This window comes from Chanodichthys erythropterus, chromosome 3, assembly GCF_024489055.1.
Source record: "Chanodichthys erythropterus isolate Z2021 chromosome 3, ASM2448905v1, whole genome shotgun sequence".
Lineage (NCBI taxonomy): Eukaryota > Metazoa > Chordata > Actinopteri > Cypriniformes > Xenocyprididae > Chanodichthys > Chanodichthys erythropterus.
The window spans coordinates 15,210,709-15,227,325 of NC_090223.1; the positions used below are offsets into that span (position 1 = coordinate 15,210,709).

Here is a 16,617-nt window from a genome sequence, read left to right on the forward strand (position 1 = left end):
TTTACGTCTCGCCTCAGGTAGATGAATATTGTCAACAGCTCATGTATATTAATCATAGATCTAATGTTACGAATGTTATTAATTTGTTTTAGTAACATCATAAAGTAAAATGTCTACTAATTCTAAGTCTCAAGACCTTCATCTGCAAATATGTTTTAATAATTCAAAAATAGCACATAAACAAAAATCTGTGGTTTTATAAATGTTTTATTCAGGACCAAAACTTCAGCAGTCTGTGCAACACCAGTACAGTTTCATGATTCTTGGTATTTTGGTACCATAGCAAACCTATTGGAACTATTCAAATATTATAAAATAAAAAAAATGTTAAATAAATGAGTTAATTATTAATGATAATAAGTAGTACATTAAAACAGCATGTGGCCTTCAGATATAAATTGAGTAAACATTCCTTTAAAAAGGTCAAGTAAAAAAAACAAACAAAAAAACAGAAACATTACATAAAACAAGTGGAAAGTCTATTAATCTGTATATACACTCCAAGACTTGATGCATATATCTATTTTGGCATACAGTATCAGATTTTTATTTCCTGTTTATTGCTATGGTTATCACTATGTCAGTCATTGCAGTTTCGGATTCAATCCCACAATTAATTGTGGTTATCACAGTGCAATGTGTACTCAGCAGCATGAAAAATAAACCTTTTCTTCAAATTACAAACGGGTTATACAGAAAGCAAGCAAAGAGCTGTCAATCACTTAAGTTGCGAGTGTAAGATCAGAGTTCTACACTTATGTGAAAACTCCAGTTATAATCGAAGAAGCTGCCTACACTGCACAATGAATCTTATACTTACATTGTGTTTATACTTTGTAATGAAAGGATTCATGAGTGTGTAGAATATAAACTCTGGCATTTTTAGCAGCGTTGAGCAGATTCTGACTAACTTAAACTTAAACATGTCTCATTGGCCATTGCATTTCTAAAATGCTCAACACTTCAAAAAACACATTGTAAATAGAAACACTGGATACTTTTCTTGTGCCCACACAAATACTAAATGCACAGGCAAATTTAAAAACAACCGCCTATCTTGCCTATCTACTCATTGTACCAAGTTGACCCGGTACATGTTTAAAATTTCAGTACAGACTTGATACTGAAGTACAAATACTTCTGACAACACTAGTCACAACAGACGACAAGTCCTCTGTAATACTAGGAAAACAGTTGAACCGGCTCATTGGTTCTTTTGAGTCAGACATGACTGAATCGCTGACTTCTGAATCTGCCTGTTGGTTTAATTCATTAATTTCGAAGCAGTTCTTTGGTTCAGTAACAGGTCTAGTGGCTCCTAGAGTTGTCTCTAATTCTGCATCTTGTGTCTTCAACCCACAACTAAACTTTGTTTCATTTTGTTTTTGTGAACCAGCTCAGCAAATTCCTGGCAGCAAATTGACTGAAAATTCAGAATCAGACCATCTCCTTGTGGGGATGATGTCAGGTCTCCCCCTGTGGAGTCTCTTTGATGTTTAAGGAATATGTCACCAAACATTTTGGCCAACATCAATAGGAGAATACAAGTTGTTAATGGTTTGTGGAAGACCAGATTTCTGTGAGCCTGCTTGGGCCTATGACATCCAGGAGGCATGTCAGATCTCTTCTATCAGATGCAATGTAACTGGTAAAATTTTCAAATCATGACACCAGAAGAAAGGAAAGACTGTGTCAGTAAAGGTGGTTGTGAATGTGTGCAGATTTGTGTTAGTTACAGGATCAGAGAATGACACCATTCCTCTGTCATAGTCCAGGTGAACTCTAACCTTCTCAAGCTTCTGTTTAACAGGAAAGCCAACCCTTTCATCTAGTCCATACTGCACCCACCAGACATCAGAATTAAAGAAAACTAGTCCCTTCCTCTGGTTTGATGCTGTAGTTACTCCAAGACTCCAGTATAAACTCTCTTTAACCTCCACATCCCAGCGGTGTGTTCCTGAGTTAAAACCCTCTGAACCCAGAACACATGAATACTCATCAAATCTCTCTGGATTATCAGGAAGCAGTTGACTGTTCAAGCTGTATCTCACACCAGTCAGATCATCAGACAGGATGAGATGTGGATTCGCAGTGTTTGGATCCAGAATCACAGGAGCTGATGAGACACAATCAACAGCTGCTTTTATTCTGATGTTCATATAATGATCAAGAGTGAACCGTACGCAAATTATGAATTATGACACTCGTCCTGTTGATCAAACACATTAGACATTTTCATCTGATCACTCTGTCAGTGTTATAGTAAATGTGCTTGAGAATTTTCAGATTTGCATCCCATGTCAACAGAAACTGACACTGACAAAACACTTGATATTTGTAGAGATCTGCTGTATCCAATGTAAATGTAAATATCATTTTCTTCTCTTGTTTATAACTCATTCTAGTGTACACAGCAAAAACTCCAGTGTTAATTTAACTCTCCTGGGAGTATATGTAACACCACACTCGAGAGATGTAAAGTGATAAAATAAGAGTCTTGCGTTCACACTTGGTATGTTTGGTTTGATTAAAACGAACCCTGGTGCGATTGCTCGGTTAGTGCGGTTCATTTGAACATATGTGAACGCTGCCATCCGAAACCTGGTGTGCACCAAACAAGTGGACCGAGACCGCTGAAAAGATGGGTCTCGGTCCGCTTCCAAACTCTGGTGTGGTTCGAATGATATATGAACGCAACATGGACCAAAGACATGTAAACGAACCAAAAACAGGAAGACGAGACCCTAAAAAGGACAGAATCCTCACGCATGTCGGTTTTTCTTGTCATAGTCGCGAGTTTGCCCATCTCAGGCATCAGATGCGCGTCTCCACGCAGCAGATTGTTTGTGTGTGTAACGGATGGATTCCCGCCACTGTTTTGACTACTTTACACATTTTGTAAGCTCTTCACAAGTTCCCAGCTGGCCAAAATACCATCACATGCAGGCTACGCACACACAAGTTCATTTACCTCAGCACACAGCATTGTTTTGGATGTTCGGTAAGTTCTGTCTCAAAATAGGCAATACGTCAAAAAATCCGACCAATCACATTGTGAATGTATGCCTTAAGGTTCAGTATCTTTTGGTTCAGTGATAAAATTGCTAATCTGAACGCTAATCGGACCAGGACTAAATGTTTTTTTTTTCTTCTTTGGTCCGGACCAAATGAACTAATTAAGTGAGTAATTAAGTGAGTGATGATTGACCATTATTGAAGATACCTGATGTCAACAAGCAGAATCACCGAAGAAGAAAATCACAATTGTAAGTCACCATTATGGAGATTAGGATCTTGTCCATTGACATTTTAATATTAGAATATTTCTGGGCTGTTGTAACTGAATTGTAACAGCCAGACAAGAAAAGAGAAAAGATGATTAGGTGGTGTTGGTTTTGACATAATCATTATTTGACCTGAATCACTGAACTCATTTAGAGCCTAAACTCTGAGTTAGATTTACCTTATAGATTTCAACATCCCTGTGATTCTACAGCATAAGATCCAGCATTTACAATATAATCTATAGGGTTTCTTAAAAGTTGTTAAAAATATTTCATTTAGACAAACAGACATCAAGATTCAGCCTGTGAAATCTAATATTAAAAAGTCAAGGTTTAAGAGCCCAACTAAAGCAAACACTAAATTTGTGATTTTTCTCTTTTGGTGATTTTGCTTGTTAACATCAGGTATCTTCAATAATGGTCAATCATCACTCAATCGCTTAATTAATCTTAATTTAACACGTTAGCTCTTATTTTCTCACTTTACAACTCTTGAGTGTGGTATCACATAAACTCCCAGGAGAGTTCATTTTAACACTGGAGTTTTTGCTGTGTAGTAGCTCATCTATAATGCTAAACTGTCAATCTTAACCCATATGTCATTTCCACTGTATCTGTAAGAGCACAGATCTTCTCCAGACTCACTGTTTTGGATGATGTCCTGCATCTTCTTCCAGATTCTGAACTGCAGGTTGCCCAAGTAACGTGACACATGAATCAAAGCTCCAGAATCCATCTGTGGATCCGGCTGTGAGATCTGGACTCTGGAAGAACATTTAGGAGTCAGAACTGCAGTGGCTTTGGATCAGAATCAAAGAGACCAGAGACACCAGCAGATCACTCACCTTTCCATTGAGACTGGAAACTTCTGCAGAACAAACACACCATTTATCATCAAGAACTCAATCAATCAATCATCAATCAATCAATGATGTGAAATCAGACCTTCAGAAAGCAGACGTCATTGTCTTTCATCATCTCCTCCATGTCTCTGATTGTGTGTGAAAGAGCTGAGATGTGTTTGTTAATCTCCTCCAGCTTTTCTTTCATCATCTTCTTCTTCTGCTCCTCTTCCTCCCTCAGTGCAGTGATTGTAGCTTCTTCTTCATCTCTGAGAAACTGATGAAGCTTCTGAAACTGATGTTTAATCTGAAGCTCTGTGTGATCAGCTTGAGACTGAAATCAAACCACATTCACTTCAATCATCTCAAAAGACACAACTGATTCTGGAGCAGCATGAAGAGTGAGAGGGTAAATGTGGGTTAGTTAACTACAACTTTCACTTTATGAAGTACTAGTACTGTAAAAGTAGCTGTTCTGACTCTTTAGAGTACAGATACAGATAATCCCCTCAGCCTCTCCTCACAAAACAAGTGCTAAAGGTGCACTGTGTAAAATTTAGGAGGATCTATTGACAGAAATGCAATAAAATATACATAATTGTGTTTTCAGAGGTGTATAAAGACCTTACATAATGAATGGTTATGTTTTTATTACCTTAGAATGAGCCATTTCTATCTACAAACACCCTGACATGTTAAGTCTCCATTTTATTAATTATATAATAAGTGAACCTCAAGGAACATAAAAAAAAATCCATGTCATGACCCCTTTATATTACATTAAATATCTTACAATAGTCAAAGGTGACTTCTGTTTACGTCTCGCCTCAGGTAGATGAATATTGTCAACAGCTCATGTATATTAATCACGTTGTCTGCTTTTGCCTAAAATTAATTGTTGAATGTGGGGAGCGTGAAAGGTGAGTTAGCACTAGGTAATTGAGTTGCCACTTGCCTGTTAGTCCAGCCCACTGCCAAAGCACCTAGAAACTGGAGGTTTTGTTTTATGCAAACAGTTAGATTTTATAAACTTAAAGGTGCCCTAGAACCCTTTTTCACAAGATGTAATATAATTCTAAGGTGTCCCCAGAATGTGTCTGTGAAGTTTCAGCTCAAAATACCCCATAGATTTTTTTTATTACTCAATTTTTTTAATTGCCTTTTTTTGGGTGTAATTAAAAATGCTTGCAACTCTATACATTGCATAAAGTTCACACAGCTAATATATCCCTCAAAATAGATCTTTACAAAGTGTTTGTCATGCAGCATATCAGATAATGTAAGTATGGTATTTATTTGGATGTTTATTTGATTCTGAACGAGTTTGATAGTAGCCTATGCTGTGGCTAACGGGGATAAAGCTAACATTACACACTGTTGGAGAGATTTATAAAGAATGAAGATGCATTTATGAATTATACAGACTGAAAGTGTTTAATAATGAAAATAACGACATGGCTCTGGTAACTTTAACCACATTTAACAGTACATTAGCAACATGCTAACGAAACATTTAGAAAGTCAATTTACAAATATTACTAAAAATATCATGATATCATGGATCATGTCAATTATTATCGCTCCATCTGCCATTTTTTGCTATTGTTCTCGCTTGCTTACCTCCATAAAGTCTGTTTATTTGTCTGTGCTGCTCCAGACGTTAATACTGGCTTGTCTAATGCCTTGAACATGGGCTGGTATATGCAAATATTGGGGGCGTACATATTAATGATCCCGACTGTTGCGTCACAGTCGGTGTTATGTTGAGATTCGCCTGTTCTTCAGAGGTCTTTTGCATAAATCATATTTACATAAGAAAGAGGAAACAATGGTGTTTGAGACTCACTGTATGTCATTTCCATGTACAGAACTCTAATTATTTAACTATGCCGAGATTGCTTTCGTAGTATAAACACTCATGAGGTTAAATGTGTTCAAACAACCGCAAAAGCCTACTCTCTGACTACTGACTTAATGTGTAATTATGTCAACGTTTTATATGTCTCTCGTCTACTTGTGATCCGTTTGACCAAAACACCAAATCTTAATACCCGATGTAAACAGGGCCTCAGACAAACCATTTCAGCTGTTCTAATCAAACTTGTAAGTATATGTCAAAAGAATTAATTCTCACCATGATGTGTTGAACTATTTTCTCAAACTTTGCTTTAATGTTTTCTTTGTGTTTCAGTTTCTCTTGTAAGGGCTTCAGTGATGTATTGAGCTCCTCCTGGAATTTGAAAGTGAAAGACACCAGAGATTTCTTCAATATATTCATGTAATACAAAATGGTACAGAGACATTCATACATTATGTTTATGATATACAACTTATATAAAACAAGTGTTTATCCTCATATGTAAATCTTTCTTACCTTATATAATGAAGCCACTTCATCGATGGGTCTGAATGTGTGATTGATGTGTGTCTGTGAAGTATAGCACACTAAACATGCAGGATGTTTGTCCTCCAGACAATAGAGTTTGAGTTTCTCACTGTGTAAACTGCAGAGCTCCTCAGATCCTGGTGATTGGCTCTCATTTCTCTCCTTCAGGAACAACTCGCACAAGTTTTTTAAAGCAAGATTACATGTCGGCTCAGATTTTGATCTTATCCTGCAGACAGGACACTCCTGAATTTTCTTGATTTTCCAGAACTGCTGAAGACAATCTTTACAGAAACTGTGACTACATGATAAAATAACAGGATTGTTGAAGATTTCACGACACACCGGACAGGAATAATCATATTCAGCTGGTGAATCCATTCTCTCAGTTCGGGCTCCAGAAATGTAGACTTTACTTTCACTTTCTGAAGGATGCTTTCAAAAATGAAAATGTACAAAGATCCGCAGTCTGTTCTGAAACAAGCTCCTCAAAATCCTTTAAAGTATTTTTCTTCATTTTCCACTGATCACCGATTCACCTTTTTTTGCCTTTTTCAAACAGGACAGTCAGTTTGACAGGAAGAGAAATAAAGAGACAGTCTCTTCCTTGTAGTAGATGCAGTGAATGGTTCTGTCCAGGACACCCCTATACAGTTTGTGTAGTTGGTATGACCCACTGGTGTATGGCATTATGCATTATAACTCCTGTGTACGTGTCTTTATGTTAGCTAAAGTTTAACAAAGACTACAACATTCCTGGTAAGTGTTGTAAGAGGGTGGAGTTTCTGATCATCCAGGTTTCGTTGTGCAGCAGGTCAGATGACAACGTCAGGATTTCTTCAGGTTAATGCAGTGGCAGCTGGTGCAAAAAATATTTGGGGGGGGTGCAAAAAAAAAAATAGAAAGAAAGAAATACAGGAATGAATAGGCTAATTGTTAAATATCCATTTAACAAGTGATATAATAATGCATCTAGGCATGTGAAGGTATCAAATTTTCATGTTGCGATTAATTGATGAAGCTTTCTCACGGTATACGGTATTATCACGATATTAAAATAAGTTGCAAAACCATTTTTGTCATAGTTTAGCAGGTTTAAGAACTCTTTTTGTAATAAAACAAAAACAACTCTGACTGAAATTTTCAAACAGATTAAAATGCAAAAGAAGGCTATAAAGAACTCAGATAACACTTTACTCTATTTAATGCATTAAAGGTGCCCTCGAATCAAAAATTTTCCTTAGCATAGTTAAATAACAAGAGTTCAGTACATGGAAAAGACATGCACTGAGTTTCAAACTCCATTGTTTCCTCCTTCTTATATAAATCTCATTTGTTTAAAATACATCCGGAGAACAGGCGAATCTCAACATAACACCGACTGTTACATAACAGCCGGGGACTCCGCCCCCAATATTTGCATATGCTCATGATCCAAGCCAGGCGGAACCGCCCAGCGGAATCATCGGAAGTTCTGCAGGCAGAGTGAAGAAACAAGCCAAGCGAGGATAACAGCGAAAATGGCAGATCATGTCAATAAATGTTATGTTCCAGGCTGTGCAGGGGATGTGAAAACTTTTCATAGTCTTCCTCCAGAAAAAAAAACAGTCAAAAGACATGGCTGAAGTTTATCTATAACCGGATACCGGAACAATTTAACTCAAAGTTGTTAGTTTGCTCTGCCCATTTCACCGCGGACAGCTTTTCTAACCTGGGACAATATCAAGCAGGCTTCGCTCAGCGTTTGACACTGAAGAAAGGGGCAATTCCAACTAGGGCTGGGCGATATATCGAATACACTCGATACATCGCGGCTTGTAGTCCGTGCGATGTAGAAAATTACTATATCCTGAAACTCGCGGACATTTTTTTTCCTTTGTTTTTCCCCCCTCTTGTCCTGTCCAGCATCGAAGCGCAAGCATAATAATCACCTTGATAACCTAAGTTAAGAAGCTTATTTTATTTTATTTTTGATGCTTTTTGTTTGTAGATTAACTTTTACATACTCGCGGTCTTTCCCTCTCACAGAGAGACAAAACAAACGCACATAGTTACAAACGTCAGTCTGTCGCGCATGCAACGTCATACGCCCTCGACCAGCAGAAAGATAGCGGCAGCAGGTGCTAACGGTTACACATGGAGGACGACGAATTAATAAAAAAAAGAAACAGCACAGGATCCATCATCTGGCGGTGGTTTGGATTCAAGAAGGAAGATGTTGAACAAACAACGGTGATATGCAAAATCTGTCGCAAAAGCATCGCTTCAAAATGTAGCAGTACATCAAATTTATATCACCATTTGAGAACCCACCCGCTAGAAAATGAAGAGTGCTTGAAACTCCGCACGACAACATCTCAGAGCGGTGCAATATCAAAGAAAGTGCCTAAGCAACCAGCTCTCACGCAACTGAGTCTGGCCTCTTCTATTTCCAGATCAACGCCGTACGACAAAAACAGTAAAAAACAGAAGGAGATAACGTGTGCAGTAACCCACCACATCGCGAAAGACATGGCCCCGGTTAATGTTGTTGAAAAGCCCGGGTTCAGAAAGCTCATCAACACACTTGACCCAAGATATAATCTGCCGGGTCGCAAATATTTTGCAGAGAAAGCTCTGCCTGAGTTGTACATTAAAGTGAGGGAAGAGCTGGCCAGTCAGCTTGTAAATGTGACCCACTTCTCAACAACTGCCGACATATGGAGCAGCCGAACATGTGAGCCATATCTCAGTTTGACGGTCCACTATATAGACAATTGGAAGTTGAAAAGCAAGTGCCTTCAGACGAGCTTTCTTCCTGAGGATCACACTGGCGGGATCATCGCACAAGGCCTGCAAGATGCTCTCATGTCATGGAATTTAAATGAAGCTCGTCAGGTGTGCATCACCACCGATAACGGCGCTAACATCGTCAAAGCTGTGAGCCTGAACAACTGGACATGTCTACAGTGTTTTGGCCATCGCCTGCATCTTGCAATTGGTGAGTGTTTTTTACCACTGTGATAAAATAGTAATTATCTTTATTGATAAATGAGTAGGGCTGTCACTTTTGTGAAAAAATCATTTTCGATTTTTAAGACACAAGTCACAAATTGAATCGATTGTAAAATCGATTTTCCATGTCTAAAAAAAGACGTTTCCTTTTTCAACGTCAAATAACGGACGAACGTATAGAGAGCGCTGGAAACGCACAAGTCAGCAATATTTCTTATATATTGGCATGAAGTTTCGTGCAGAATAACAAACAGCAACAGGAGTGCAAATTCTCGAAAAAAATATATATGCAGAGGGGACGGCTGCCATAACAAAACATATTTTTTGATAGCATCTTCACTTTTACACAGTACTATATAAATAAATAATTACCAAGAATTAGTTTAGTGTTAGGCTGAGTGGATTTCTTCACAATTACTATACCCTTTTAAATTATTATAACATTTTAAATGTTTGTTTTCATTCTCAGAGAGAAGCATGAAGGACCCCCGTATTGACCGTGCTGTTGCTGTGTGCAAGAAGGTAGTGAGCAGCTTCTCTTTCAGTTGGAAGAGGAGGAGAGACCTGGCCACAGCGCAGCAAGAGCTAAATCTCCCGGCACACCAGCTCATCAGTGAGTCTCCTACCAGGTGGGGATCCCGAGAGAAGATGATTGAGCGGGTACTGGAGCAGGAGCAAGCTATTTCTCAAGTCTTGGCTGCAGACAAGAAAACCCGGCATCTCGTTCTCACCTGGCAAGACCTGGAAGTTCTAGAGTCAGTGCACAAGGCTCTCAAACCTCTCCTGGAATTCACTGACGCTCTATCCGGTGAGAGCTATGTCACAGTGTCCTATGTCAAGCCTGTTCTCCATCTCTTCCAGTCCAGCCTCTTGGCACGTCAGGAGAATGACACCCCACTGACCCAGTCTATCAAAGCCTCCATCCTGGATTACCTAAGGGAGAAGTATTCTGATCCTTCCACTAACGACCTGCTGGACATGGCAGGCTTAGTGGATCCCAGGTTCAAGATAACATACTGCACAGAAAAAAAGGTGGATGCCATCAAGAGCAGAGCCATAACCGAGATGGAGGCAATGCTCTATGAGACTGACCAGGGCACAGCTGAGTTGGCTGCTTCACTGCCTCAAGATGCAACAACGGCATCACAGCCAGAAGAGCCACTAAGAGAGAAATCCCTGGGCAGCTTCTTTAAAACTGCAGCAACAACTTCCACCACACTGTCGCAGAGAGAGCTTATTAAAAAAGAGTTTTCTGCCTACTTGCAGTCTGTTAATGTTGACAGTGAAGCAAATCCATTGCAGTGGTGGAACGACCATGAGGAAATGTTCCCAAACCTGAAAAATGTGGCAAAAAAATATCTGTGTGTGCCCGCCACCAGTTCCCCATCGGAAAGGGTATTTAGTACCAGTGGTAATATAGTTACATGCCATCGAGCATCTCTCAAACCAGACGCCGTTGATAGGCTTGTGTTTTTGGCACAAAACCTCTAAACAACCTGGTATTCCCTGGTTGTTGTAACAAAGGGACAACATAGTATGCACAAAATACAACTACATATTTTTTTACTTTTTATTTGTGCCATATATTTCATGCAGAAGAAACCAAAACTAAAGCTGCAAACTTTTCCATAATGGACCAGATTCACCTTTTGTGAATTGTTTTATGTTTAGGTATTGTGTTCGAAACCATAGGATTGTTTATTAAAAAACTAAAAGGAGGGTCATTTTTATAAATACACTTTCTTTTCCAACATTTGATTTCCTATTATTCAGCTATTTTTTATTTTACTGATTTTGAAATTACCTGTGACATCCTGCACAAAAGCGCATTATATATATTTGTTTTAAATATCCTAGTGGCATTATGCACAACAGGTGCACTTAAATTTAGTGTTGTTTTGAAATGTCATCTTAATGACAACATGCACAAAAGGGCACTTTTTTATTTGTTTTAAATTATTGTAGTGGCATTATGTACAAGAAGTGCACTTTAATTTTGTGTTTTGAAATGCCATGTGAGTTACAGCATGCACAAGCGTGCCCTAATGTCTTGTTTTGAAATGTTGTCTCTGACAATTTTGCACAAAACATGCACTTTCTGTTGACAATTTTATGTTAGTGCCACTCACTGTTTAATAAATACAATTGTTAACTTTGACTTAGTTGTGATATCCCCTTTTTTGCATAAAAGTTTAAAATTAGCATATATTAATGCTGTATGAACAAGAATGTTTTAATGTAGACATAGAGAATCATCATACTGGTGTGATTGTATGCATCAAAGTTTTAATTCAAGGCTAAGGCAAAATATCGAGATATATATCGCGTATCGTGACATGGCCTAAAAATATCGCGGTATTTATAAAAGGCCATATCGCCCAGCCCTAATTCCAACTATATTCCCGCAAGCAGTAAGTAGTGCTCTTATCCACATCTTGGCTGTAGAAACTATTTCTGATTAAATGTAAAGTTTCTTAGTGAACTAACAACATAAACAACCATGTAGCCAGTGTTGTCTAGATCCAATGAAAGATGCTAGTACAGTAATTACTATTAACGGTGAGGTTAAAATGTATTACTGTCTTTGTTATATAAATCTATAACATAACCGTAGATACATATGCCAATTCTCTTTTGTCGGATATAATTATAATTTGACCTATATTTAACCAACAACACATTACACCGAAGCTAACTATGTTAGTTTTTTTGCTTACAGATAGCTTACTCAATACTTCTAGCTAACTTTCTACACCGTTCAAGCTGAAACGACAGTCATTTGACAAGAGATTTAGTCACTTTTTTCAAATATTTTTATTTTTGAGAACTTGTATGACAATTTTGCACGCTTGTATTTCAGACTCAGAGTACATCACCGCGTACAAAGGATGTAGGCTATAATACATGATACATAATGGCACTGTTATTTACAGAAACCTTCCATACTACTGAAGTAGCAGAAATCCCACACATAGGTTTAAAAAATTACTATCCAGTGTGGTTTTAAAATACCTGTGGTATTTCCCTGCAACATATTCTCTCTCTCGAGGGCCATACGTGCACAATTTCCACACGTACACCTGTGGAAAAAGATATTTATAGACGATGTAAGTTTTTGTTACTAATAGCTAAATCGTAATCACACTACAGTAGCTGAGTAGTAAACATGACACTGCTTTTTTGGAATGTCTTCTATGCTTTACTTTGGTTGGCTAAATAAATCAAATTTAAAATCATATCGGTAATGTCAATATATTAGAAACAAATTTTTCGCGCTACACAATTCGTTGTTTAGAGTTGTTATTGCAAAGTGAAGAAGCTATCATTGTAAAACCATACAGTGACACATTATTACAATTTTTTTTTTTTACAATGCTAAAAACAAAGTTGCAAATACTGACGTTATGAGTTATAGTGTAAAGTTGACGCTATATGCTAGTTCCATTGACGTAACAGTTACGTTTTGCAGGTTCATACTGAAAATAAAGACTAACCACTCAGAAACGTCCATGGCCAATCGCAACAAAATTGGTTGCTTCTCTACATCTGCATCTTCGTCAGAAACAGGCTCAAACATATAAGGTTGAATACCAAAACTCTCCATCGTTCACACCGTGCAGTACAGATTTGTTCACTAGTGTGAGCTACTGGAAGGAGCCGAACAGTGAAACAGCCAATCAGAGCGGAGCACCATATTACTATTCATGAGCCTTCCAAATAAGGCAAAAACAGACCTTTTCATTCTAGGGGCTATTTGTGGGGTTATAAATGGAGCTGTAAAACCATATCTGGACAATTTTCGACCATAAAAAAGCCACATACCCTCTATGTAGATATCAGGGAACAATTTAAAATGTTTTTTCAAATCACTCAAGGGCACCTTTAACTAAGATTGAGCAATAGCTACATTTGTTACAGAGAGTGTTATTTTTTGTTAATGTTAGTTTAGAAACACAACTGATCATTGTTAGTTTTATCTCAGGTCCATTAAATAAGTTATTTTGATTTTAGTAACGTTATTAAATATTAACTAAGAAATTAACATGAATTAATAATAATTAATACTTTATAAGTATTTTTATTGTCAGTTTAGTGATAATGAATTAACATGTTAACTAATGAAGCTGTATGTTTTCAAAGTTTTACTGAACAATAACAAATAATCAGAACATTTCTAATCATTAGGGCATGTTGTAGTCCAGATTAAAATATAAAAATGTTTAGGTTTGAAAATAAATATCCTTTTAAGTATTCTGTATTTGGTGCTGTGATGAACAACACTGAGATTACAAAAAAATGAATGGCTGTTTGAAGTGTTTTAAAAACTTCACTAGCGCAGTTACTTTGTTTGCACGGTTTCCGTGGTAACCGCTGCACGCTGCTGTTCCATCAGCGCCCTCTACTGTCAGAGAGTGAACGCGCACTCAGGGAACTACACTAACCTTTTCCACTGGTGGCACTTGCGCTACTAACTTTTTCAGTTACTGGCGCAAAACATGATTTGGTCGCACAAATTATTTATAGTAAGCCACTCTGGATAATAATGAACAATAATGAAACTGTATTGCATACAGATGTGCTTTTTATTTTACTTGCCGTCTTTTAAACCACATGCCTTCTTGTTTTCTTTAACATTGGATGGGATAGATTTACTGCAATAAAAAATACAGTACACAAAGTGCAAAATGAATTTCTTTTGGATTTCAACATGCTATGGTTGGCACAGATGGGCAGACTCCTGAACTCTTAAGGAAAAATAAAATAAATATAATCCATAAAATAATATAATAATAGATTTTCAGCAGCTATTGACTTTTCTGTATTAAAGATACAAAAAAAACAAAAAAACAATGCATGTCCACTTCACAGGATATCCCCCTCACATGCCAAAATCGATTGGCCATTGTGTATAGTGGGGCCTCCTTGCCCTTTGCCCCTGCGAGAGCCAGTTCTGCACACTCTCTCTGGCATCAAAGTCAATCAGTTCAGGCCCCTCTACACTGATTCTGATAAGGTCTTCTACAGTGTCTGAGTGAAGATTTGCTCTTATGTCTGATTTAATTCTTTTCTGTGTAGAGAAACCTCTCTCACAGACAGCAGCAGAAATAGGGAGTACCAGCATGATCTGGATCAGGTGTAGGATGTTCTAAAAAACACACACAAAAAAACAGGTATAATAATATATATATTAAATGTGTGTGTGTATATAATCTGCTAAAAACAAAACCACTTGCCTTATAATCTGAGCAGTATGGCTAAGTGGTTAGCATCACCTCCCAGAGTCCAAGGTAGCTCTTGTCTTTAAAAGATGTGTATATCATCATCTTCATGGCCTGAAATTCTTCCTTGGCCAGTTCTGGATTGCACCCATTCCTGGGATTTTTAATAGACATTTAATATAGTTAATCATATTGTGTTATATTATGTTGACTTGAAAACAGTCTGAAGGGGGTGGGTGTGGTACATATACACCTTCTCAGGACTGTGGAGAAATGCTCCAAGAGAAACTCTACATCCTTCACACCGTGGTCCCAGAGCCTACGTTTGTCATCTGGCCAGGCATGGTGGTTGAAGGCATTAAAGGACTGCACCGCTGTGGTCGTTGGTGTGTCCTTTGTGTTCTTCTCTATCAGCACAAATTAAAGAAAAATTCTGAGATTCAATGAATGCATTATTGTCAACATAGAAGTTAAGTGTGTCCTTTTGGATGTAATTGCAATATTATAAACAACTTACCCAGCAGGCTACTGAATCTGTTTCTCAGGTGTTTCACAGTGGACTCACATGTCCTTTCGATTGCTCGCTGCAGTCTGGGGGCAGCTTGGCTGATGGATTCGCCTTCCACCAGTTTTGCAGCCTCCCCTTTTGAAAGGTTGACTTCCTGGATTAAAATAAAATATGAAATAGTAGAACATTCTGTACATTTTACAGTTTATTTCTAATATTAAACACCAGATAACCTAAATATATTTACTTGAAACTCCTGTCTTTCATTGTCCTGATTCTGGTGGCGCTGCTCTCGCATGGCAGCACAGAAGGTGCTTAGTTTTCCACCAGGTTTGGGTTGGGCTGCTAAGGCTTCTATGGTGACTAAAAGGTTTTCAATCCCACTGACAGCCTGGCACACAATCATTTGTTTAGCATGTATATTTATTAATGATTAATAATATGTATTTCACCCAATCCCCCTCTTACCCAACCCTTACTTGAGGTAGGATGATATCATTTCTCTGCAAAAGTAGGCTGAACTGACTAATATAAGAGAAAAGGTCTGCCAGGAAATGGCAGAATGCTACAAAAGTCCCGTCTTCCATAGTGAGTTTGATCTGCAATGTAACGTAAACACACAGATCAACCACATAAAATACTGAAACTCTTCACACTTGTCACCAGTTGAAAAGTATTACCTTTTTGGCTCTTCCTGCAATTTCCGCATTGGCTGAGGCACCTGCCAGGTGGTCCATATGCAAATAAACAGCAGTAAACTGTCCTGGGCTTTGGAGAGCGCGGTCTTTTCCTTGTTTGAGGAATGTTTCCAGAGACCTGGACACATGGGGCAGCCACCTAGTCCCCTTCACTCCACTTGGAGCATTCACATTGACTCCGATGTCTGTTCCCAGCTCCCTGAGTTCCCTCATAGATTTGGGGCTAAAATGGTATGTTTTCCAGACCAAGTTTAGCAGGTCATACACCTGCCCTATCATTGGAATCTCCCGCTGTACAGCTAGCAACCCCAGCTCCAATCTGTAGACAGAATAGTATATTATGTCAGAATAAGTTTTAACTTACTTTCGCTATGCCAGTTACAACATCTGTACATATTATAATGATATGCTATACTCTAGCGATACAATCTATGATATGATAATAAACTAATAGTAATAATAATAGGAAAAAAAAACAAGCAATACAAGACTGACCCTAATAAAAAAATAAATAAATAAATAATTAACAGCACCAAAAATATATATACAGCTACTGAAAAAATTAAAAGACCACTGCAAAAGCAATGTTTCTCTTTTTTTACTGTTGATAGGTATGTTTCGGTAATATGAACAATCTTGTTTCGTTCCATAAACTTCTGACAACATTTCTCAAAGTCAAAATAAAT

At 37.8% G+C, this 16,617-nt stretch overlaps 2 protein-coding genes across 2 annotated transcripts; one reads left to right on the top strand and one right to left on the bottom strand.

Moving 5' to 3' along the window:
- Positions 1-199: 199 nt before the first annotated feature.
- On the bottom strand, positions 200-7,119 carry LOC137017165 (nuclear factor 7, brain-like). The gene is made up of 6 exons (XM_067381145.1): positions 6,501-7,119; positions 6,261-6,356; positions 4,230-4,460; positions 4,130-4,152; positions 3,930-4,048; positions 200-2,116 (listed from the first exon to the last, which is right to left on the bottom strand). Exons 1-6 carry the CDS (start codon positions 6,891-6,893, stop codon positions 1,617-1,619), a joined length of 1,362 nt encoding a protein of 453 aa, XP_067237246.1. The 5' UTR covers positions 6,894-7,119; the 3' UTR covers positions 200-1,616.
- A 1,529-nt stretch (positions 7,120-8,648) lies between these two features.
- Positions 8,649-14,615, top strand: LOC137003664 (E3 SUMO-protein ligase ZBED1-like). The gene is made up of 3 exons (XM_067363889.1): positions 8,649-9,492; positions 9,976-10,901; positions 14,583-14,615. The coding sequence occupies exons 1-3, from the start codon at positions 8,649-8,651 to the stop codon at positions 14,613-14,615; spliced, it is 1,803 nt and encodes a 600-aa protein (XP_067219990.1).
- The last annotated feature ends 2,002 nt before the right edge of the window (positions 14,616-16,617 follow it).

Bases quoted from the DNA above. Each gene is read 5' to 3' on its own strand.
- LOC137003664 (XM_067363889.1), top strand. From the start codon at position 8,649: ATGGAGGACGACGAATTAATAAAAAAAAGAAACAGCACAGGATCCATC. The intron at 9,493-9,975 runs GTGAGTGTTTTT...TTTCATTCTCAG, and splicing joins TCGCCTGCATCTTGCAATTG to AGAGAAGCATGAAGGACCCC. The intron at 10,902-14,582 runs GTATTTAGTACC...TTTTCTGTGTAG, and splicing joins CCAGTTCCCCATCGGAAAGG to AGAAACCTCTCTCACAGACA.
- LOC137017165 (XM_067381145.1), bottom strand. From the start codon at position 6,893: ATGGATTCACCAGCTGAATATGATTATTCCTGTCCGGTGTGTCGTGAA. The intron at 4,461-6,260 runs GTGAGAATTAAT...GTTTGATTTCAG, and splicing joins AAATAGTTCAACACATCATG to TCTCAAGCTGATCACACAGA. The intron at 2,117-3,929 runs GTGAGTCTGGAG...GTGTCTCATCAG, and splicing joins GCAGGACATCATCCAAAACA to CTCCTGTGATTCTGGATCCA.